The following is a 15,059-nucleotide window of genomic DNA, read 5'->3' as shown; positions in this document are numbered from 1 at the left end:
CTCCTCCCCTCCTCTCCTCCACCCCTCCTCCTCCTCCTCTCCCTCCTCCTCTCCTCCTCCCCTCCTCTCCTCCTCCCTTCTCTCCTCCTCCTCCTCCTCCTCCTCCTCCTCCTCTCCTTCTCTCCTTCCCTCCCCTCCTCCACTTCTCTCCTTCTCTCCTTCCCTCCTCTCCTCCTCTCCTCTCCTCCTCCCCTTCTCTCCCTTCTCTCCTTCTCTCCTTCTCCTCCTTCTCTCCCCTTCTCTCCTCCTCTCCTTCTCTCCCCTTCTCTCCTTCTCCCCTCCTCTCCTCCTTCTCTCCTCCTCCCCTTCTCTCTCCTCCTCCCCTCCTCCCCTCCTCTCTCCTCCTCCCCTTCTCTCCCCTCCTCTCTCCTCCTCTCTCCCCTCCCCTCCTCTCTCCTCCTCTCTCCCCCTCCCCTCCTCTCTCCTCCTCCCCTCCTCCCCTCCTCCCCTCCTCCCCTCCTCTCCTCCTCCCCTCCTCTCTCCTCCCCTCCTCTCTCCTCCTCCCCTCCTCCCCTCCTCCCCTCCTCTCCTCCTCCCCTCCTCTCTCCTCCCCTCCTCTCTCCTTCTCCCCTCCTCTCCTCCTCCCCTTCTCTCCTCCTCCCCTCCTCTCCTCCTCCTCTCCTCTCCTTCTCTCCTTCTCTCCTTCCCTCCTCTCCTCCTCCACTTCTCTCCTCCTCTCCTTCTCTCCCCTTCTCTCCTTCTCCCCTCCTCTCCTCCTTCTCTCCTCCTCCCCTTCTCTCTCCTCCTCCCCTCCTCCCCTCCTCTCTCCCCTCCTCTCTCCTCCTCTCTCCCCCTCCCCTCCTCTCCCCTCTTCTCTCCTTCTCTCCTCTCCTCCTCTCTCCCCCTCCCCTCCTCCCCTCCTCTCCTCCTCTCTCCTCCTCTCCTCCTCTCCTCTCTCCTCCTCTCTCCCCCTCCCCTCCTCTCTCCTCCTCTCCTCCTCTCCTCTCTCCTCCTCTCTCCCCCTCCCCTCCTCTCTCCTCCTCTCTCCCCCTCCCCTCCTCTCCCCTCTTCTCTCCTTCTCTCCTCCTCCCCTACTCTCCCCTCCTCTCCCCTCCTCTCCTCCTCTCTCCCCCTCCCCTCCTCCCCTCCTCTCCTCCTCTCCTCCTCTCCTCCCCTCCTCTCTCCTCCTCTCTCCCCCTCCCCTCCTCTCTCCTCCTCTCCTTCTCTTCTCTCCTCCTCCTCCCCTTCTCTCCTCCTCCTCCTCTCCTCCTCCTCCTTCTCTCCCCTCCTCTCCTCCTTCTCTCCTCCTCCCCTTCTCTCCCCTCCTCTCTCCTCCTCCCCTCCTCTCTCCTCCTCTCTCCTCCTCCCCTTCTCTCCCCTTCTCTCTCCTCCTCCCCTCCTCTCTCCTCCTCTCTCCCACTCCCCTCCTCTCTCCTCCTCTCTCCCCCTCCCCTCCTCTCTCCTTCTCTCCTCCTCCCCTTCTCTCCCCTCCTCTCTCCTCCTCCCCTCCTCCCCTTCTCTCTCCTCCTCCCCTCCTCCCCTCCTCTCTCCTCCTCCCCTCCTCTCTCCTCCTCTCTCCCCCTCCCCTCCTCTCTCCTCTCCTTCTCTCCTTCTCTCCTTTCCTCCTCTCCTCCTCCCCTCCTCCCCTCCTCCCCTCCTCTCCTCCTCCCCTCCTCTCTCCTCCCTCCTCTCTCCTTCTCCCCTCCTCTCCTCCTCCCCTTCTCTCCTTCTCTCCTCCTCCTTCTCTCCCCTTCTCTCCTCCTCTCCTTCTCTCCCTTCTCTCCTTCTCCCCTCCTCTCCTCCTTCTCTCCTCCTCCCCTTCTCTCTCCTCCTCCCCTCCTCTCCTCTCTCCTCTCTCCTCTCCTTCCCTCCTCTCCTCCTCCTCTCCTCTCCTTCTCTCCTTCTCTCCTTCCCTCCTCTCCTCCTCTCCTCTCCTCCTCCTCCCCTCCTCCTTCTCTCCTTCCCTCCTCTCCTCCTCCACTTCTCTCCTTCTCTCCTTCCCTCCTCTCCTCCTCTCCTCTCCTCCTCCCCTTCTCTCCTTCTCTCCTTCTCCTCCTTCTCTCCCCTTCTCTCCTCCTCTCCTTCTCTCCCCTTCTCTCCTTCTCCCCTCCTCTCCTCCTTCTCTCCTCCTCCCCTCCTCTCTCCTCCTCCCCTTCTCTCCCCTCCTCTCTCCCCCTCCCCTCCCCTCCTCTCCCCTCCTCCCCTCCTCCCCTCCTCTCCCTCCTCTCCCTCCTCTCTCCTCCCCTCCTCTCTCCTCCTCCCCTCCTCTCCTCCTCCCCTTCTCTCCTCCTCCCCTCCTCCTCCTCCTCCTCCTCTCCTCCTCTCCTTCTCTCCTTCCCTCCTCTCCTCCTCCACTTCTCTCCTTCTCTCCTTCCCTCCTCTCCTCCTCTCCTCTCCTCCTCCCCTTCTCTCCCCTTCTCTCCTTCTCTCCTTCTCCTCCTTCTCTCCCCTTCTCTCCTCCTCTCCTTCTCTCCCCTTCTCTCCTTCTCCCCTCCTCTCCTCCTTCTCTCCTCCTCCCCTTCTCTCTCCTCCTCCCCTCCTCCCCTCCTCTCTCCTCCTCCCCTTCTCTCCCCTCCTCTCTCCTCCTCTCTCCCCCTCCCCTCCTCTCTCCTCCTCCCCTCCTCCCCTCCTCTCCTCCTCCCCTCCTCTCTCCTCCCCTCCTCTCTCCTCCTCCCCTCCTCTCCTCCTCCCCTCCTCTCTCCTCCCCTCCTCTCTCCTTCTCCCCTCCTCTCCTCCTCCCCTTCTCTCCTCCTCCCCTCCTCTCCTCCTCCTCTCCTCTCCTTCTCTCCTTCTCTCCTTCCCTCCTCTCCTCCTCTCCTCTCCTCCTCCTCCCCTCCTCCTCCTCCTCTCCTTCTCTCCTTCCCTCCTCTCCTCCTCCACTTCTCTCCTCCTCTCCTTCTCTCCCCTTCTCTCCTTCTCCCCTCCTCTCCTCCTTCTCTCCTCCTCCCCTTCTCTCTCCTCCTCCCCTCCTCCCCTCCTCTCTCCTCCTCCCCTTCTCTCCCCTCCTCTCTCCTCCTCTCTCCCCCTCCCCTCCTCTCTCCTCCTCTCTCCCCCTCCCCTCCTCTCCCCTCTTCTCTCCTTCTCTCCTCCTCCCCTCCTCTCCTCCTCTCTCCCCCTCCCCTCCTCCCCTCCTCTCCTCCTCTCTCCTCCTCTCCTCCCCTCCTCTCTCCTCCTCTCTCCCCCTCCCCTCCTCTCTCCTCCTCTCCTTCTCTTCTCTCCTCCTCCTCCCCTTCTCTCCTCCTCCTCCTCTCCTCCTCCTCCTTCTCTCCCCTCCTCTCCTCCTTCTCTCCTCCTCCCCTTCTCTCCCCTCCTCTCTCCTCCTCCCCTCCTCTCTCCTCCTCTCTCCTCCTCCCCTTCTCTCCCCTTCTCTCTCCTCCTCCCCTCCTCTCTCCTCCTCTCTCCCACTCTCCTCCTCTCTCCCCCTCCCCTCCTCTCTCCTTCTCTCCTCCTCCCCTTCTCTCCCCTCCTCTCTCCTCCTCCCCTCCTCCCCTTCTCTCTCCTCCTCCCCTCCTCTCTCCTCCTCTCTCCTCCTCTCTCCCCCTCCCCTCCTCTCCCCTTCTCTCCCCTCCTCTCTCCCCCTCCCCTCCTCTCTCCTCCTCTCTCCTCCTCCCCTCCTCCCCTTCTCTCTCCTCCTCCCCTTCTCTCCCCTCCTCTCTCCTCCTCCCCTCCTCCCCTTCTCTCTCCTCCTCCCCTCCTCTCTCCTCCTCTCTCCTCCTCTCTCCCCCTCCCCTCCTCTCCCCTTCTCTCCCCTCCTCTCTCCCCCTCCCCTCCTCTCCCCTCCTCTCTCCCCCTTCTCTCCTTCTCTCCTCCTCCCCTCCTCTCCCCTCCTCTCTCCCCCTCCCCTCCTCTCCCCTTCTCTCCTTCTCTCCTCCTCCCCTTCTCTCCCCTCCTCTCTCCCCCTCCCCTCCTCTCCCCTTCTCTCCCCTCCTCTCTCCCCCTCCCCTCCTCTCCCCTCCTCTCTCCCCCTTCTCTCCTTCTCTCCTCCTCCCCTCCTCTCCCCTCCTCTCTCCCCCTCCCCTCCTCTCCCCTTCTCTCCTTCTCTCTCCTCCCCTTCTCTCCTTCTCTCCTCCTCCCCTCCTCTCCCCTCCTCTCTCCCCCTCCCCTCCTCTCCCCTTCTCTCCTTCTCTCCTCCTCCCCTCCTCTCCCCTCCTCTCTCCCCCTCCCCTCCTCCCCCCTTCTCTCCTTCTCTCCTCCTCCCCTTCTCTCCCCTCCTCTCTCCCCCTCCCCTCCTCTCCCCTCCTCTCTCCCCCTTCTCTCCTTCTCTCCTCCTCCCCTCCTCCCCTCCTCTCCTCCTCCCCTCCTCCCCTCCTCTCCTCCTCTCCTCCTCTCCTCCTCTCCTCCTCTCCTCCTCTCCTCCTTTAACTGATGTGTGATGTTGCTGTTTGTCTTCAGCTGGCTGAGTGGAGTCACACACGTCTACAACCCTCAGGTGTGGGTCTGGTGTCTGAGGTTCCTCTACAGCTCCGCCCTCCGAGACAGGTGAGTCTACCTGTCCAGTCTGGTTCAGTCCAGTCTGGTTCAGTCCAATCTGGTTCAGTCCGGTCCGGTCTGGTTTAGTCCGGTCCGGTCCGGTGGATGTCACTGAGTGTTCCTGTCATGTTTCAGAGTTCTGTCAGAGAGCAGCTGTTTCCTCCTGGTCCTGTTCGGCTCCACCCACAGAGCTCCTCAGTTCTTCCAGTGTCGAGGACCGGGACCGAGACCGGGACCAGAACCACAGCTGGACTACCAGCTGCTGACCAGCTCCCAGTGTGTCACCCTGTACCAGGTAACAACACACTGACACCACAGAGACCGTAGTGCTGCCTCTTGATGAATGTGGACTGATGTGGACCGATGTGACCTTCAGCAGGTGGTCTCGGTGGAGGGCCGGTCTCTGCGGTGTGAGCTGGGTTCAGAGGACCACAGCAGACAGACGGAGATGTTCAGAGAGGCTCAGACCTCCTTCAGCAGGTACCTGGATGTTAGGTAGACCTGAATCAGCTCTCAGCCAATCAGAGCGCTTGTTTTGTTGACTCGGTCCTCTCCGTCCTCAGAGCCGCCCCCCCAGCTGCCGGGCTGTCTGTCAGCGATCAGGACTCTGGAGTCGAGGACGAGGATCTGTCTCCACGGCCGTCCCCGAGCCCCCACCCCCCCGCTCAGCAGGTCACCACCGTTACTTACATCACATCTGTGACATCACCGTGACATCAGCGTAGTGTCGGCCAATAGCAGCAGCTGTTCTCTGTTTCAGGCTCGGAGGGTTCGGCCGTCGGTTCCTGAACTGTCTCTGCTGATTGACAGCAGCTTCTCCTCCAATCAGAACGCCCGGCAGGATCCTGGCTCCGCCCACAGACCTCCTCCTCCTCCTCCTGCTGCTGCTGACAGGAAGTCTGCTCCTCCTGCTGCTGATGGGAAGTCTGCTCCTCCTCCTCCTGCTCCTCCTCACCTCCACAGCACCCCCAACTCTAACCTGCAGCAGCCCTGCTCCTGCTGCTCTTCCCACACCTACAACTGCACCTCCATCTTCTCCTCCCCAGGACTCCACCCTGCTGCTCCTCCATCCTCCCATCACATCACTCTTCCTCCTCTCTCCAGTCTCCACCCTGCTCCTCCATCTCCATCCTCCCATCACCTCACTCCTCCTTCCTCCAGTCTCCACCCTGCTCCTCCTCCATCCTCCCATCACCTCACTCCTCCTCCTTCCTCCAGCAACCATCCAACTAGTCCTTCAGCTCCTCCCTCCTCCATCCGTCCTCTGTCCTCCCATCCCCACACTCCTCCTCCTCCCGCCCCATGGCGTGGTGACTCCCCCTCTCCTCCCCCCTGGTTCTCCCGTCCCTCCTGTGTGAGTCGCTGCTGTGATCAGGTGGGAGGAGTCGTCCCGTCTGACACCTACCAGCTCCTCCTCCATCAGGAGCGCCAGCTCCGCCTCCTTCAGGAGCAGGTGAGAACAACAGGAGTCGTCGTGGTTACAGTGTTGAGGTTAAAGATGAACTGACTGTTTGATGTCTGACGTCTTCAGGTCCAGATGTTGCTGGAGGCTCAGGGGACACTTCAGTCCTCCGGTCGGCAGGTCGACACTCAGACACCCAGGAGCACCGCCAGCATCGCTGTGGGGACAGGTGAGACAGACGGGACTGACGGGACAGGTGAGACCAACGGGACAGGTGAGACTGACTGGACAGGTGAGACTGACAGGACAGGTGAGACTGACGTGATGGGACAGGTGAGACCAACAGGACAGGTGAGACTGACGGGACAGGTTAGACCGACGGGACTGGCGGGACAGGTGAGACCGACGGGACTGACGGGACAGGTGAGACTGACGTGACGGGACAGGTGTACACAGGTGTAAGTCAGCATCACAGCTCTGTATATTGTTTCCGTCTCCTCTCTGGTCTTCAGGAGCCAGTCTGTTCTGGGGGGATCCCGTCCCGTCCCCACTCCCCCATCAGGAGGTACAGGCTCCTCCTCCCTCCTCCTCCTCCTCACACGACGACCTGTCCGTCATCGGGCCTGTGGGCGGAGCTGAGGACAGTGACATCACAGGTCAGGAGGCTGGTCAGCACAGGTGAGACTGATGGAGACAGGTAGCTGTTAGCATCAGGTAGCTGTTAGCATCAGGTAACTGTTAGCATCATGTAGCTGTTAGCATCATGTAGCTGGTAGCATCATGTAGCTGTTAGCATCATGTAGCTGTTAGCATCACATAGCTGTTGGCATCAGGTAGCTGTTAGCATCACGTAGCTGTTAGCATCAGGTAGCTGTTAGCATCACATAGCTGTTAGCATCAGGTAGCTGTTAGCATCAGGTAGCTGTTAGCATCACATAGCTGTTAGCATCAGGTAGCTGTTAGCATCATGTAGCTGTTAGCATCACATAGCTGTTAGCATCAGGTAGCTGTTAGCATCAGGTAGCTGTTAGCATCAGGTAACTGTTAGCATCAGGTAGCTGTTAGCATCAGGTAGCTGTTAGCATCAGGTAGCTGTTAGCATCAGGTAGCTGTTAGCATCAGGTAACTGTTAGCATCACATAGCTGTTAGCATCAGGTAGCTGTTAGCATCAGGTAGCTGTTAGCATCACGTAGCTGTTAGCATCACATAGCTGTTAGCATCACATAGCTGTTAGCATCACATAGCTGTGAGCATCACATAGCTGTTAGCATCAGGTAGCTGTTAGCATCACATAGCTGTTAGCATCAGGTAGCTGTTAGCATCACGTAGCTGTTAGCATCACATAGCTGTTAGCATCACGTAGCTGTTAGCATCAGGTAGCTGTTAGCATCACATAGCTGTTAGCATCACATAGCTGTTAGCATCAGGTAGCTGTTAGCATCACATAGCTGTTAGCATCATGTAGCTGTTAGCATCAGGTAGCTGTTAGCATCACGTAGCTGTTAGCATCAGCTAGCTGTTAGCATCACATAGCTGTTAGCATCATGTAGCTGTTAGCATCAGGTAGCTGTTAGCATCAGGTAGCTGTTAGCATCACGTAGCTGTTAGCATCAGCTAGCTGTTAGCATCACGTAGCTGTTAGCATCAGGTAGCTGTTAGCATCAGGTAGCTGTTAGCATCAGCTAGCTGTTAGCATCTGAACTAACCCTTTCCAGACTGATCACAGCTGACGATGACTCAGCGTTCACGTTATTGATAACCTTATTGATTAGCTCACTGTGCTAAGCTACCTGACGTTAGCGTGTGATGAACCGGATCAGAACCAGATGGACCTTTAGAGACTCTGACTCTGATCCGGTACCGTGTTCTGTTCCAGGGTTGGCGGTCTGCAGAGTCCAGTTCTGGGAGAGAGCGTCAGCATGTACGGACCTGCAGACGAGCAGCACAGCTTCTACCACAACCTGATGGTAACATCATCATCATCATCATCATCATCATCACGCTGGTAAACTGTAAACACTGATCATCTGTCCTCCTCGTGTCCTCAGAGTCAGCTGACCAGTCGTCTCCAGGAGGAGGAGGAGTCCAGGAGGAGCAGCCTGTCTGTGCTCTCCTCCTCCTCCCACTCCTCCCAGTCCAGGAGGAGGAGGAGGAGCTGTGGAGGAGACCCGGTGGTCGGCGCCACAGTGAGGCGGCTGCAGCAGCTCGGCGTCGACGTGGATCAAGAAGATCTGACGGAGTCTGAGAGGAGGATCCATCAGACGGTGGAGAGCAGCAGGTACACCGCTCACCTGGGCTGCATCCCAAAGCTCTACTGCATCCACCTTTCCCTCACTGAGGGATGACATCACAATGAGCTCAACTAGTGTGTAGAGGTCAACGCATTAATATCGTGTGTGTGTGTGTGTGTGTGTGTGTGTGTGTGTGTGTGTGTGTGTGTGTGTGTGTGTGTGTGTGTGTCAGCACGCTCGCGAGCATCAACCCGGCGGCGGTTCTGTCCAGACTGAGTGTGTCGGACCCGACGGCGAGCTCTCTGTTCCACGGCGGCAGCGTGGATCTGAGTCTGGAGGCCAATGCCATCGCCCTGCGCTACCTGAGCGACGCCACGCTCAGCAGACTGTCTCTGGGAGGCCCCGCCCCTCGCCCAGGCTCCGCCTCCTCCTCCAACGACTCCCTGCTGTCGCCTAGCAACATGTCTCTGGCCACCAGGAAGTACATGAGGAGGTACGGCCTGATCGAGGAGGAGGAAGAGGAAGAGGAGGAGGTCCGGGAGGCGGCGGCTCGCCAGCCGCTGACTGAAGCTCTGAATGTGAAGCTCCTCCCACAGAGTCAGCTGATCCGAGACCTGCGGCCCAAAATGCAGCTGTTAGCCAGCGGCGCTGAGCCGAACGCCGCCGACAAGGAGAACCGTTCTGGCAGGCGGCCATCTTTAGTGAGGGCGAGCGGCCCTCAGACAGAAGGATCGGTAGGAAACATCCTGGACCTGAGCCGCCTCAGACAGCTGTCCAAACTCTTCTGATGCTGGAGCGTCTTCACACCTGAGACACTCTGCTGGTCGGACTCACCGGGACACCGGGACCGACACCACAGAACCAGCACCAGAGAACCAGCACCAGAGAACCAGCTGCTGACTTTAAAACCTCCTTTTTTGAATGGAGTCTGGTGAGGAAACACTCTGCTGGTCTGCTCTGTGTCCTGGTTCTCATGGTCAGACTGGTTCTTTAGTCAGCCGGACAGACAGGTGTGAGGGACAGTCTGGTGTGAGGGACAGACAGGTGTGAGGGACAGACAGGTGTGAGGGACAGTCTGGTGTGAGGGACAGACAGGTGTGAGGGACAGACAGGTGTGAGGGACAGACAGGTGTGAGGGACAGTCTGCTGTGAGGGACAGTCTGCTGTGAGGGACAGTCTGGTGTGTCTGGGTGCTCTGCTGTGTCTGGGTGCTCTGCTGTGGTTGTCCTCTGCCTCCCTCTAGTTGATCATATATTTATAAAGTTGTTGATGAAATGTGAGATTGATCTTTCTGTTTTATTGTGAAATGTGAGTTTGATCTTTCTGTTTTATTGTGAAATGTGAGTTTGATCTTTCTGTTTTATTGTGAAATGTGAGTTTGATCTTTCTGTTTTATTGTGAAATGTGAGTTTGATCTTTCTGTTTTATTGTGAAATGTGAGTTTGATCTTCCTGTTTTATTGTGAAATGTGAGTTTGATCTTCCTGTTTTATTGTGAAATGTCTTTTGCACAGATTGTTTTTAATATTTATGATTTCACTAATAAAAGTCATATAAATACTTTGTTTTTATTGTTTTCAATGACAGAAAGACAAAACACATAGAACAATAAACCAAACCAACAACATGAGGATATATATAGATATATATATATAGATTAACCCGTCTCTACAAAGAGTTCTTATTACTATGATATATATTCAACGGTTCATTTCCTCTTCCTGTTGTTGACATGGAAACACCATCCATCTCTCTCTTCCCTCCACATCGCTCCTCTTGTGTTCTTATCCTGGGTTAACGGTTATTATGGGTTAACGGTTCTCCTGGGTTAACGGTTCTATATCATATATTCCATTGATCTTGTGTAGGTGGTTCTGCCTCCACCGTCTGTTGGTAATGGCCTTCTTACAGGCCGCCACCAACCCTCTCAGCAGCTCTGTCTTCTCTGAACTCAGTACTTACAGTCATACTGCTGCAGTATAGCAACAGGTACCAGTAGGGTTTTACAGGTACCAGAAGGGCAGTAGGGTGTAACAAGTACCAGTAGGGTGTTACAGGTACCAGTAGGGCGTTACAGGTACCAGTAGGGCGTTACAGGTACCAGTAGGGCAGTAGGGTGTTACAGGTACCAGTGGGGCAGTAGGGTGTTACAGGTACCAGTAGGGCAGTAGGGTGTTACAGGTTCCAGTAGGGCAGTAGGATGTTACAGGTACTAGTAAGGCAGTAGGGTGTAACAGGTACCAGTAGGGCAGTAGGGTGTAACAGGTACCAGTAGGGTGTTACAGGTACCAGTAGGGCAGTAGGGTGTTAGAGGTACCAGTAGGGCAGTAGGGTGTTATTACAGGTACCAGTAGGGCAGTAGGGTGTTAGAGGTACCAGTAGGGCAGTAGGGTGTTACACAGGTACCAGTAGGGCAGTAGGGTGTTAGAGGTACCAGTAGGGCAGTAGGGTGTTACAGGTACCAGTAGGGCAGTAGGGTGTAACAGGTACCAGTAGGGTGTTACAGGTACTAGTAGGGTGTTAGAGGTACCAGTAGGGCAGTAGGGTGTTACAGGTACCAGTAGGGTGTTACAGGTACTAGTAGGGCAGTAGGGTGTTAGAGGTACCAGTAGGGCAGTAGGGTGTTACAGGTACTAGTAGGGCAGTAGGGTGTTAGAGGTACCAGTAGGGTGTTAGAGGTACCAGTAGGGCGTTATACAGGTACCAGTAGGGCAGTAGGTTGTAACAGACAGATCATCCTGTCAAAACAACACCCAACAAGTCAGTTTCACAGTTTTCACATCAGAAAATATCAGCTACACGTATCAGGTTGTGATTATAATATTTATTTGTTTCACACAAAACAAAATATTTCTATATCTTAACTTTAGTAAGAAGTTTACTCTTAAACAGGAAATAGTGAATACTTGGATAAAGTCAGAAGTAGCCTGTGGACAGGGATCATGGGTTGGCACCGAACTTTAAAGTGTCTTATCGTTAGCGATAGCTAACTCATAGCGGTAACGTTAAGTTAACATCTTACTTGACGACCTGACGAGCGCCCGACGCGTCCTCTTCACCTGAGTCTCATATCCGAGCCATTTCTCTGGATCAGGTGTTCTGCTGTTGGCTTCTACTCCACAGTGATCCGAGCAGACGGGAGGTCAACCAGCGGAGCAGGTCCTCGTCTTCTGAACAGTTCAATGGAGCTCTGACACTCTGATCTCCTCTCCTCGAGTTCCAGAAAGAGACGCCTCCAGTTATGATCAGTTATTCTCAGTTATGATCAGTTATGATCAGTTATTCTGGCGTCCTCGGACTGAACATGTCAAACTAGTCATTCTTTGTGGTTGCAGTATCCATGGCGATTGGTAAACAGAACGCTGTACGGCGAACTGCCGGTCCGAACCAAAAGTCCGAACACAAAGCCGACAACAATGGCCCCCCCAATGTTGCCATCAGTTGCCGTGGGGAACAAGGTGAACATAACAGATGTTTACTGGTCAGCAGATGTTTACTGGTCAGCAGATGTTTACTGGTCAGCAGCTGGTCTGTAGTCAGCTGATCGATCCTTCTTCTTCTTCTGCTGATGATGATGATGATGATCCACTAGACTCTGGAAAGACCAAGACCTCCTCAACTGGGAGAACGGAGACGCCTGCTGGAGGACAAGAGACACACCGGTTAGAGGAGGAGGAGGAGGAGGTCTGGTGTCTGGTGGTCTGATGTCTGATGTCTGATGTCTGATGTCTGATGTCTGGTGGTCTGATGTCTGGTGTCTGATGTCTGGTGGTCTGATGTCTGGTGTCCGATGTCTGGTGGTCTGATGTCTGATGTCTGATGTCTGGTGGTCTGATGTCTGGTGTCTGATGTCTGGTGGTCTGATGTCTGATGTCTGATGTCTGATGTCTTGTGTCCGATGTCTGGTGGTCTGATGTCTGGTGTCTGATGTCTGATGTCTGATGTCTGATGTCTGGTGGTCTGATGTCTGGTGTCTGATGTCTGGTGGTCTGATGTCTGATGTCTGGTGTCTGATCTCTGATGTCTGATGTCTGGTTTCTGATCTCTGATGTCTGATGTCTGGTGGTCTGATGTCTGATGTCTGATGTCTGGTGTCTGATCTCTGATGTCTGATCTCTGATGTCTGGTGGTCTGATGTCTGGTGTCTGATGTCTGATTTCTGATGTCTGGTGGTCTGATGTCTGATGTCTGGTGTCTGGTGTCTGGTGTCTGGTGTCTGATGTCTGGTGGTCTGATGGTCTGATGTCTGGTGTCTGATGTCTGGTGGTCTGATGTCTGATGGTCTGATGTCTGGTGTCTGGTGTCTGATGTCTGATGTCTGGTGTCTGATGTCTGATGTCTGATTTCTGATGTCTGGTGGTCTGGTGGTCTGATGTCTGGTGGTCTGGTGTCTGGTGTCTGGTGGTCTGATGTCTGATGTCTGATGTCTGGTGTCTGATGTCTGGTGGTCTGATGTCTGGTGGTCTGATGTCTGGTGTCTGGTGTCTGGTGGTCTGATGTCTGATGTCTGGTGTCTGATGTCTGGTGTCTGATGTCTGATGTCTGGTGTCTGGTGGTCTGATGGTCTGATCTGGTCTGAACTGGTCTGATCCCTCACCACACAGAGGGACTGGACAGATGGTGGTTTCTGCAGCAGGACCGAGGACTTCCTGGATCCTGAGGAGACGGGGTCAGATCCTGAGGGGGCGGGGTCAGATCCTGGGGGGGCGGGGTCAGATCCTGGGGGGCGGGGCCGGGAGCTGAGGCGGTCCAGGCTGCCGGTCCGAGTTCTGCTGAGTCTAACGTTGGACAGAAGACGACGAAGAGAAAGACGAGCCGGAACCCTATGATCAGATTATTGATCAGATTATTGATCAGATTATTGATCAGATTAATGATCAGACCACAGTCTGACAACACTGACGTCACACCAGCTCACCGTTCAGGAGGGTTAGTGACATCACCGTGAACCTCTGCTCTCATTGGCTGTCTGACCTGTCCATCAATGCTGCTGCCTGAGGTGGGCGGGGCTTGGCCCTCAGCTGTAAACCAATCAGAGAACAAGATGTTAGTGTGTGTGTGTACAAACACTGCAGATGAAATCATCAATAATCTGATTGGTTTGTTATTCCGTCGCAATTTACAGCAGTTAATGTGTTAAATATGTTTATATTTAATAATGATGTTATCTTCATTAACCAGTTTAGAGTCACGTTTACTACTTTATACTAGTACGTCGTACTACGTTATACTACGTCTAGTACGTCGTACTACGTTATACTACGTTCACTACGTCTACTACGTTGTACTACGTCTACTATGTCGTACTACGTCGTACTACGTCTACTACGTTATACTACGTCTACTACGTCTACTACGTTATACTACGTCTACTACGTTATACTACGTCTACTACGTTATACTACGTCTACTATGTTATACTACGTTATACTACGTCTACTACGTTATACTACGTCTACTACGTTATACTACGTCTTACTACGTTATACTACGTCTACTACGTTATACTACGTCTACTATGTTATACTACGTCTACTACGTCTACTACGTTATACTACGTCGTACTACGTATACTACGTTGTACTACGTCGTACTACGTATACTACGTCTACTACGTTATACTACGTCTACTACGTCGTATTACGTCGTACTACGTCATACTACGTTATACTACGTCTACTACGTCGTACTACGTCGTAATACGTTATACTACGTCTACTACGTCTACTACGTCGTACTACGTCGTAATACGTTCTACTACGTTATACTACGTCTACTACGCCTACTACGTCGTACTACGTCGTAATACGTTATACTACGTCTACTACGTCTACTACGTCGTAATACGTTCTACTACGTTAAACTACGACTGACTCATCACTTCCTGCTGGTGTTTCATAATAAATGATCTAATGTGACGGCAGAGGCAGGCTTTTATTGTGAAACAACCACAGGAAGTATTGACAGCGTTCATGATGTAGTAAATGTTGTTACCTGTGTTCTCTGAGCTCCTCCCTGAGAAAGAGGAGGAAGAGGAAGAGGAAGAGGAGGAGGAGGAGTTCTTCATGTGGAGGTCCAGATCTCCGTCCTCCAGAGAGGGGCTCTTCTCCCTCAGCTCTGCCCCAGATTGGAGCTCTCTGTGGGGCTCAGCTGCTGAAGGTGTTCTCTGCTCCCCCTGGCGCTGTGACATCATCCCTGATGTCACAGGAGGCGGAGCCGAGGAGTAGGGGCAGGTGGATGTGGTCAGCTGATCAGGGGCGTAAGGGTTGATTGGCAGGTCTGTGGGGGGCGTCATCTGGTTTCCTTTAAGTTCCACCTGATTGGCCGCGCCCCCGCTGGTCTCCCCAGGTGTGACGGAGCCGATGTAGGTCTCTCTGATTGGCTCTGTCCGCAGGTTGAGGCGGGGCCTGTACAGACTCCGTCCCCGGTCTTCAGGTACAGGTGGGTGCTGGTTCAGCCTGACCCTGCCACACTGACCTCTCTGCTGTCTGGCAACAACATGCGCCCCCTGAAGATCCGCCCCCTGAAGCTCCGCCCCCGCTCTGCCGTTGATGTACAGATTCAGGTCCGGTTTAGAGAACAGGACACCTGTCCCTCCCTGCCTCCCCCGTTTCCTCTGCCGCTCCAGGTAACGAGACTCCGCCTCCGTCTCCGTCTCATCCTCGAATCGCAGACGACGAGTCGGAGACGTCGCCGGGCGTCGCCTCGATGACCCGGCAGCTGATTCGCTGCTGGACGAATCACTCAGGTGTCCTGATAAAGAGGCCACGCCCTCTGACCTCACCTGGAAGACATGATGGAGCCTGACCCCCGACCTGTGGACAGACCGCCGTTAGAACAGGCCGCCCTTAGTACAGACCACCGTTACTACAGACCGCCGTTAGAACAGGCCGCCCTTAGTACAGACCACCGTTACTACAGACCGCCGTTAGAACAGGCCGCCCTTAGTACAGACCACCGTTACTACAGACCGCCGTTAGAACAGGCCGCCCTTAGTACAGACCACCGTTACTACA

General features: G+C 55.0%; 2 protein-coding genes across 8 annotated transcripts in view; one reads left to right on the top strand and one right to left on the bottom strand.

Annotated features, from left to right (window-relative positions):
• stil (STIL centriolar assembly protein) overlaps positions 1–9,604 on the top strand; it is a 13,209-nt gene extending 3,605 nt beyond the window's left edge. For 2 of the 3 annotated variants that reach the window (XM_074627939.1, XM_074627941.1), the window contains 10 exons: positions 4,333–4,419; positions 4,546–4,705; positions 4,787–4,890; positions 4,974–5,082; positions 5,171–5,863; positions 5,942–6,041; positions 6,325–6,490; positions 7,690–7,780; positions 7,862–8,091; positions 8,277–9,604. In XM_074627939.1, coding sequence (XP_074484040.1) covers positions 4,333–4,419; positions 4,546–4,705; positions 4,787–4,890; positions 4,974–5,082; positions 5,171–5,863; positions 5,942–6,041; positions 6,325–6,490; positions 7,690–7,780; positions 7,862–8,091; positions 8,277–8,832 — 2,296 coding nt within the window. In that variant the 3' untranslated portion in view covers positions 8,833–9,604. The remainder of the gene's footprint in view (positions 1–4,332; positions 4,420–4,545; positions 4,706–4,786; positions 4,891–4,973; positions 5,083–5,170; positions 5,864–5,941; positions 6,042–6,324; positions 6,491–7,689; positions 7,781–7,861; positions 8,092–8,276) is intronic. The other variant, XM_074627940.1, reaches the window with a different exon arrangement.
• Positions 9,605–10,548: 944 nt separating this feature from the next.
• LOC141763494 (uncharacterized) overlaps positions 10,549–15,059 on the bottom strand; it is a 13,129-nt gene continuing 8,618 nt past the window's right edge. For 2 of the 5 annotated variants that reach the window (XM_074627943.1, XM_074627945.1), the window contains exons 2-5: positions 14,038–14,858; positions 12,962–13,064; positions 12,641–12,866; positions 10,848–11,683 (exon numbers count right to left, since the gene is read on the bottom strand). In XM_074627943.1, the coding sequence (XP_074484044.1) occupies positions 11,555–11,683; positions 12,641–12,866; positions 12,962–13,064; positions 14,038–14,858 (1,279 nt within the window). In that variant the 3' untranslated portion in view covers positions 10,848–11,554. Of the gene's footprint in view, positions 10,677–10,847; positions 11,684–12,640; positions 12,867–12,961; positions 13,065–14,037; positions 14,859–15,059 lie in introns of those variants that run through there. The other 3 variants (XR_012593081.1, XM_074627944.1, XM_074627946.1) reach the window with 3 other exon arrangements.

The sequence above is a fragment of the Sebastes fasciatus genome (assembly GCF_043250625.1).
Source record: "Sebastes fasciatus isolate fSebFas1 chromosome 5 unlocalized genomic scaffold, fSebFas1.pri SUPER_5_unloc_2, whole genome shotgun sequence".
Classification (NCBI taxonomy): Eukaryota; Metazoa; Chordata; class Actinopteri; order Perciformes; family Sebastidae; genus Sebastes; species Sebastes fasciatus.
The sequence above is the reverse complement of the archived record's forward strand: the minus strand, read 5'-3'. Positions and strand labels throughout refer to the sequence as shown.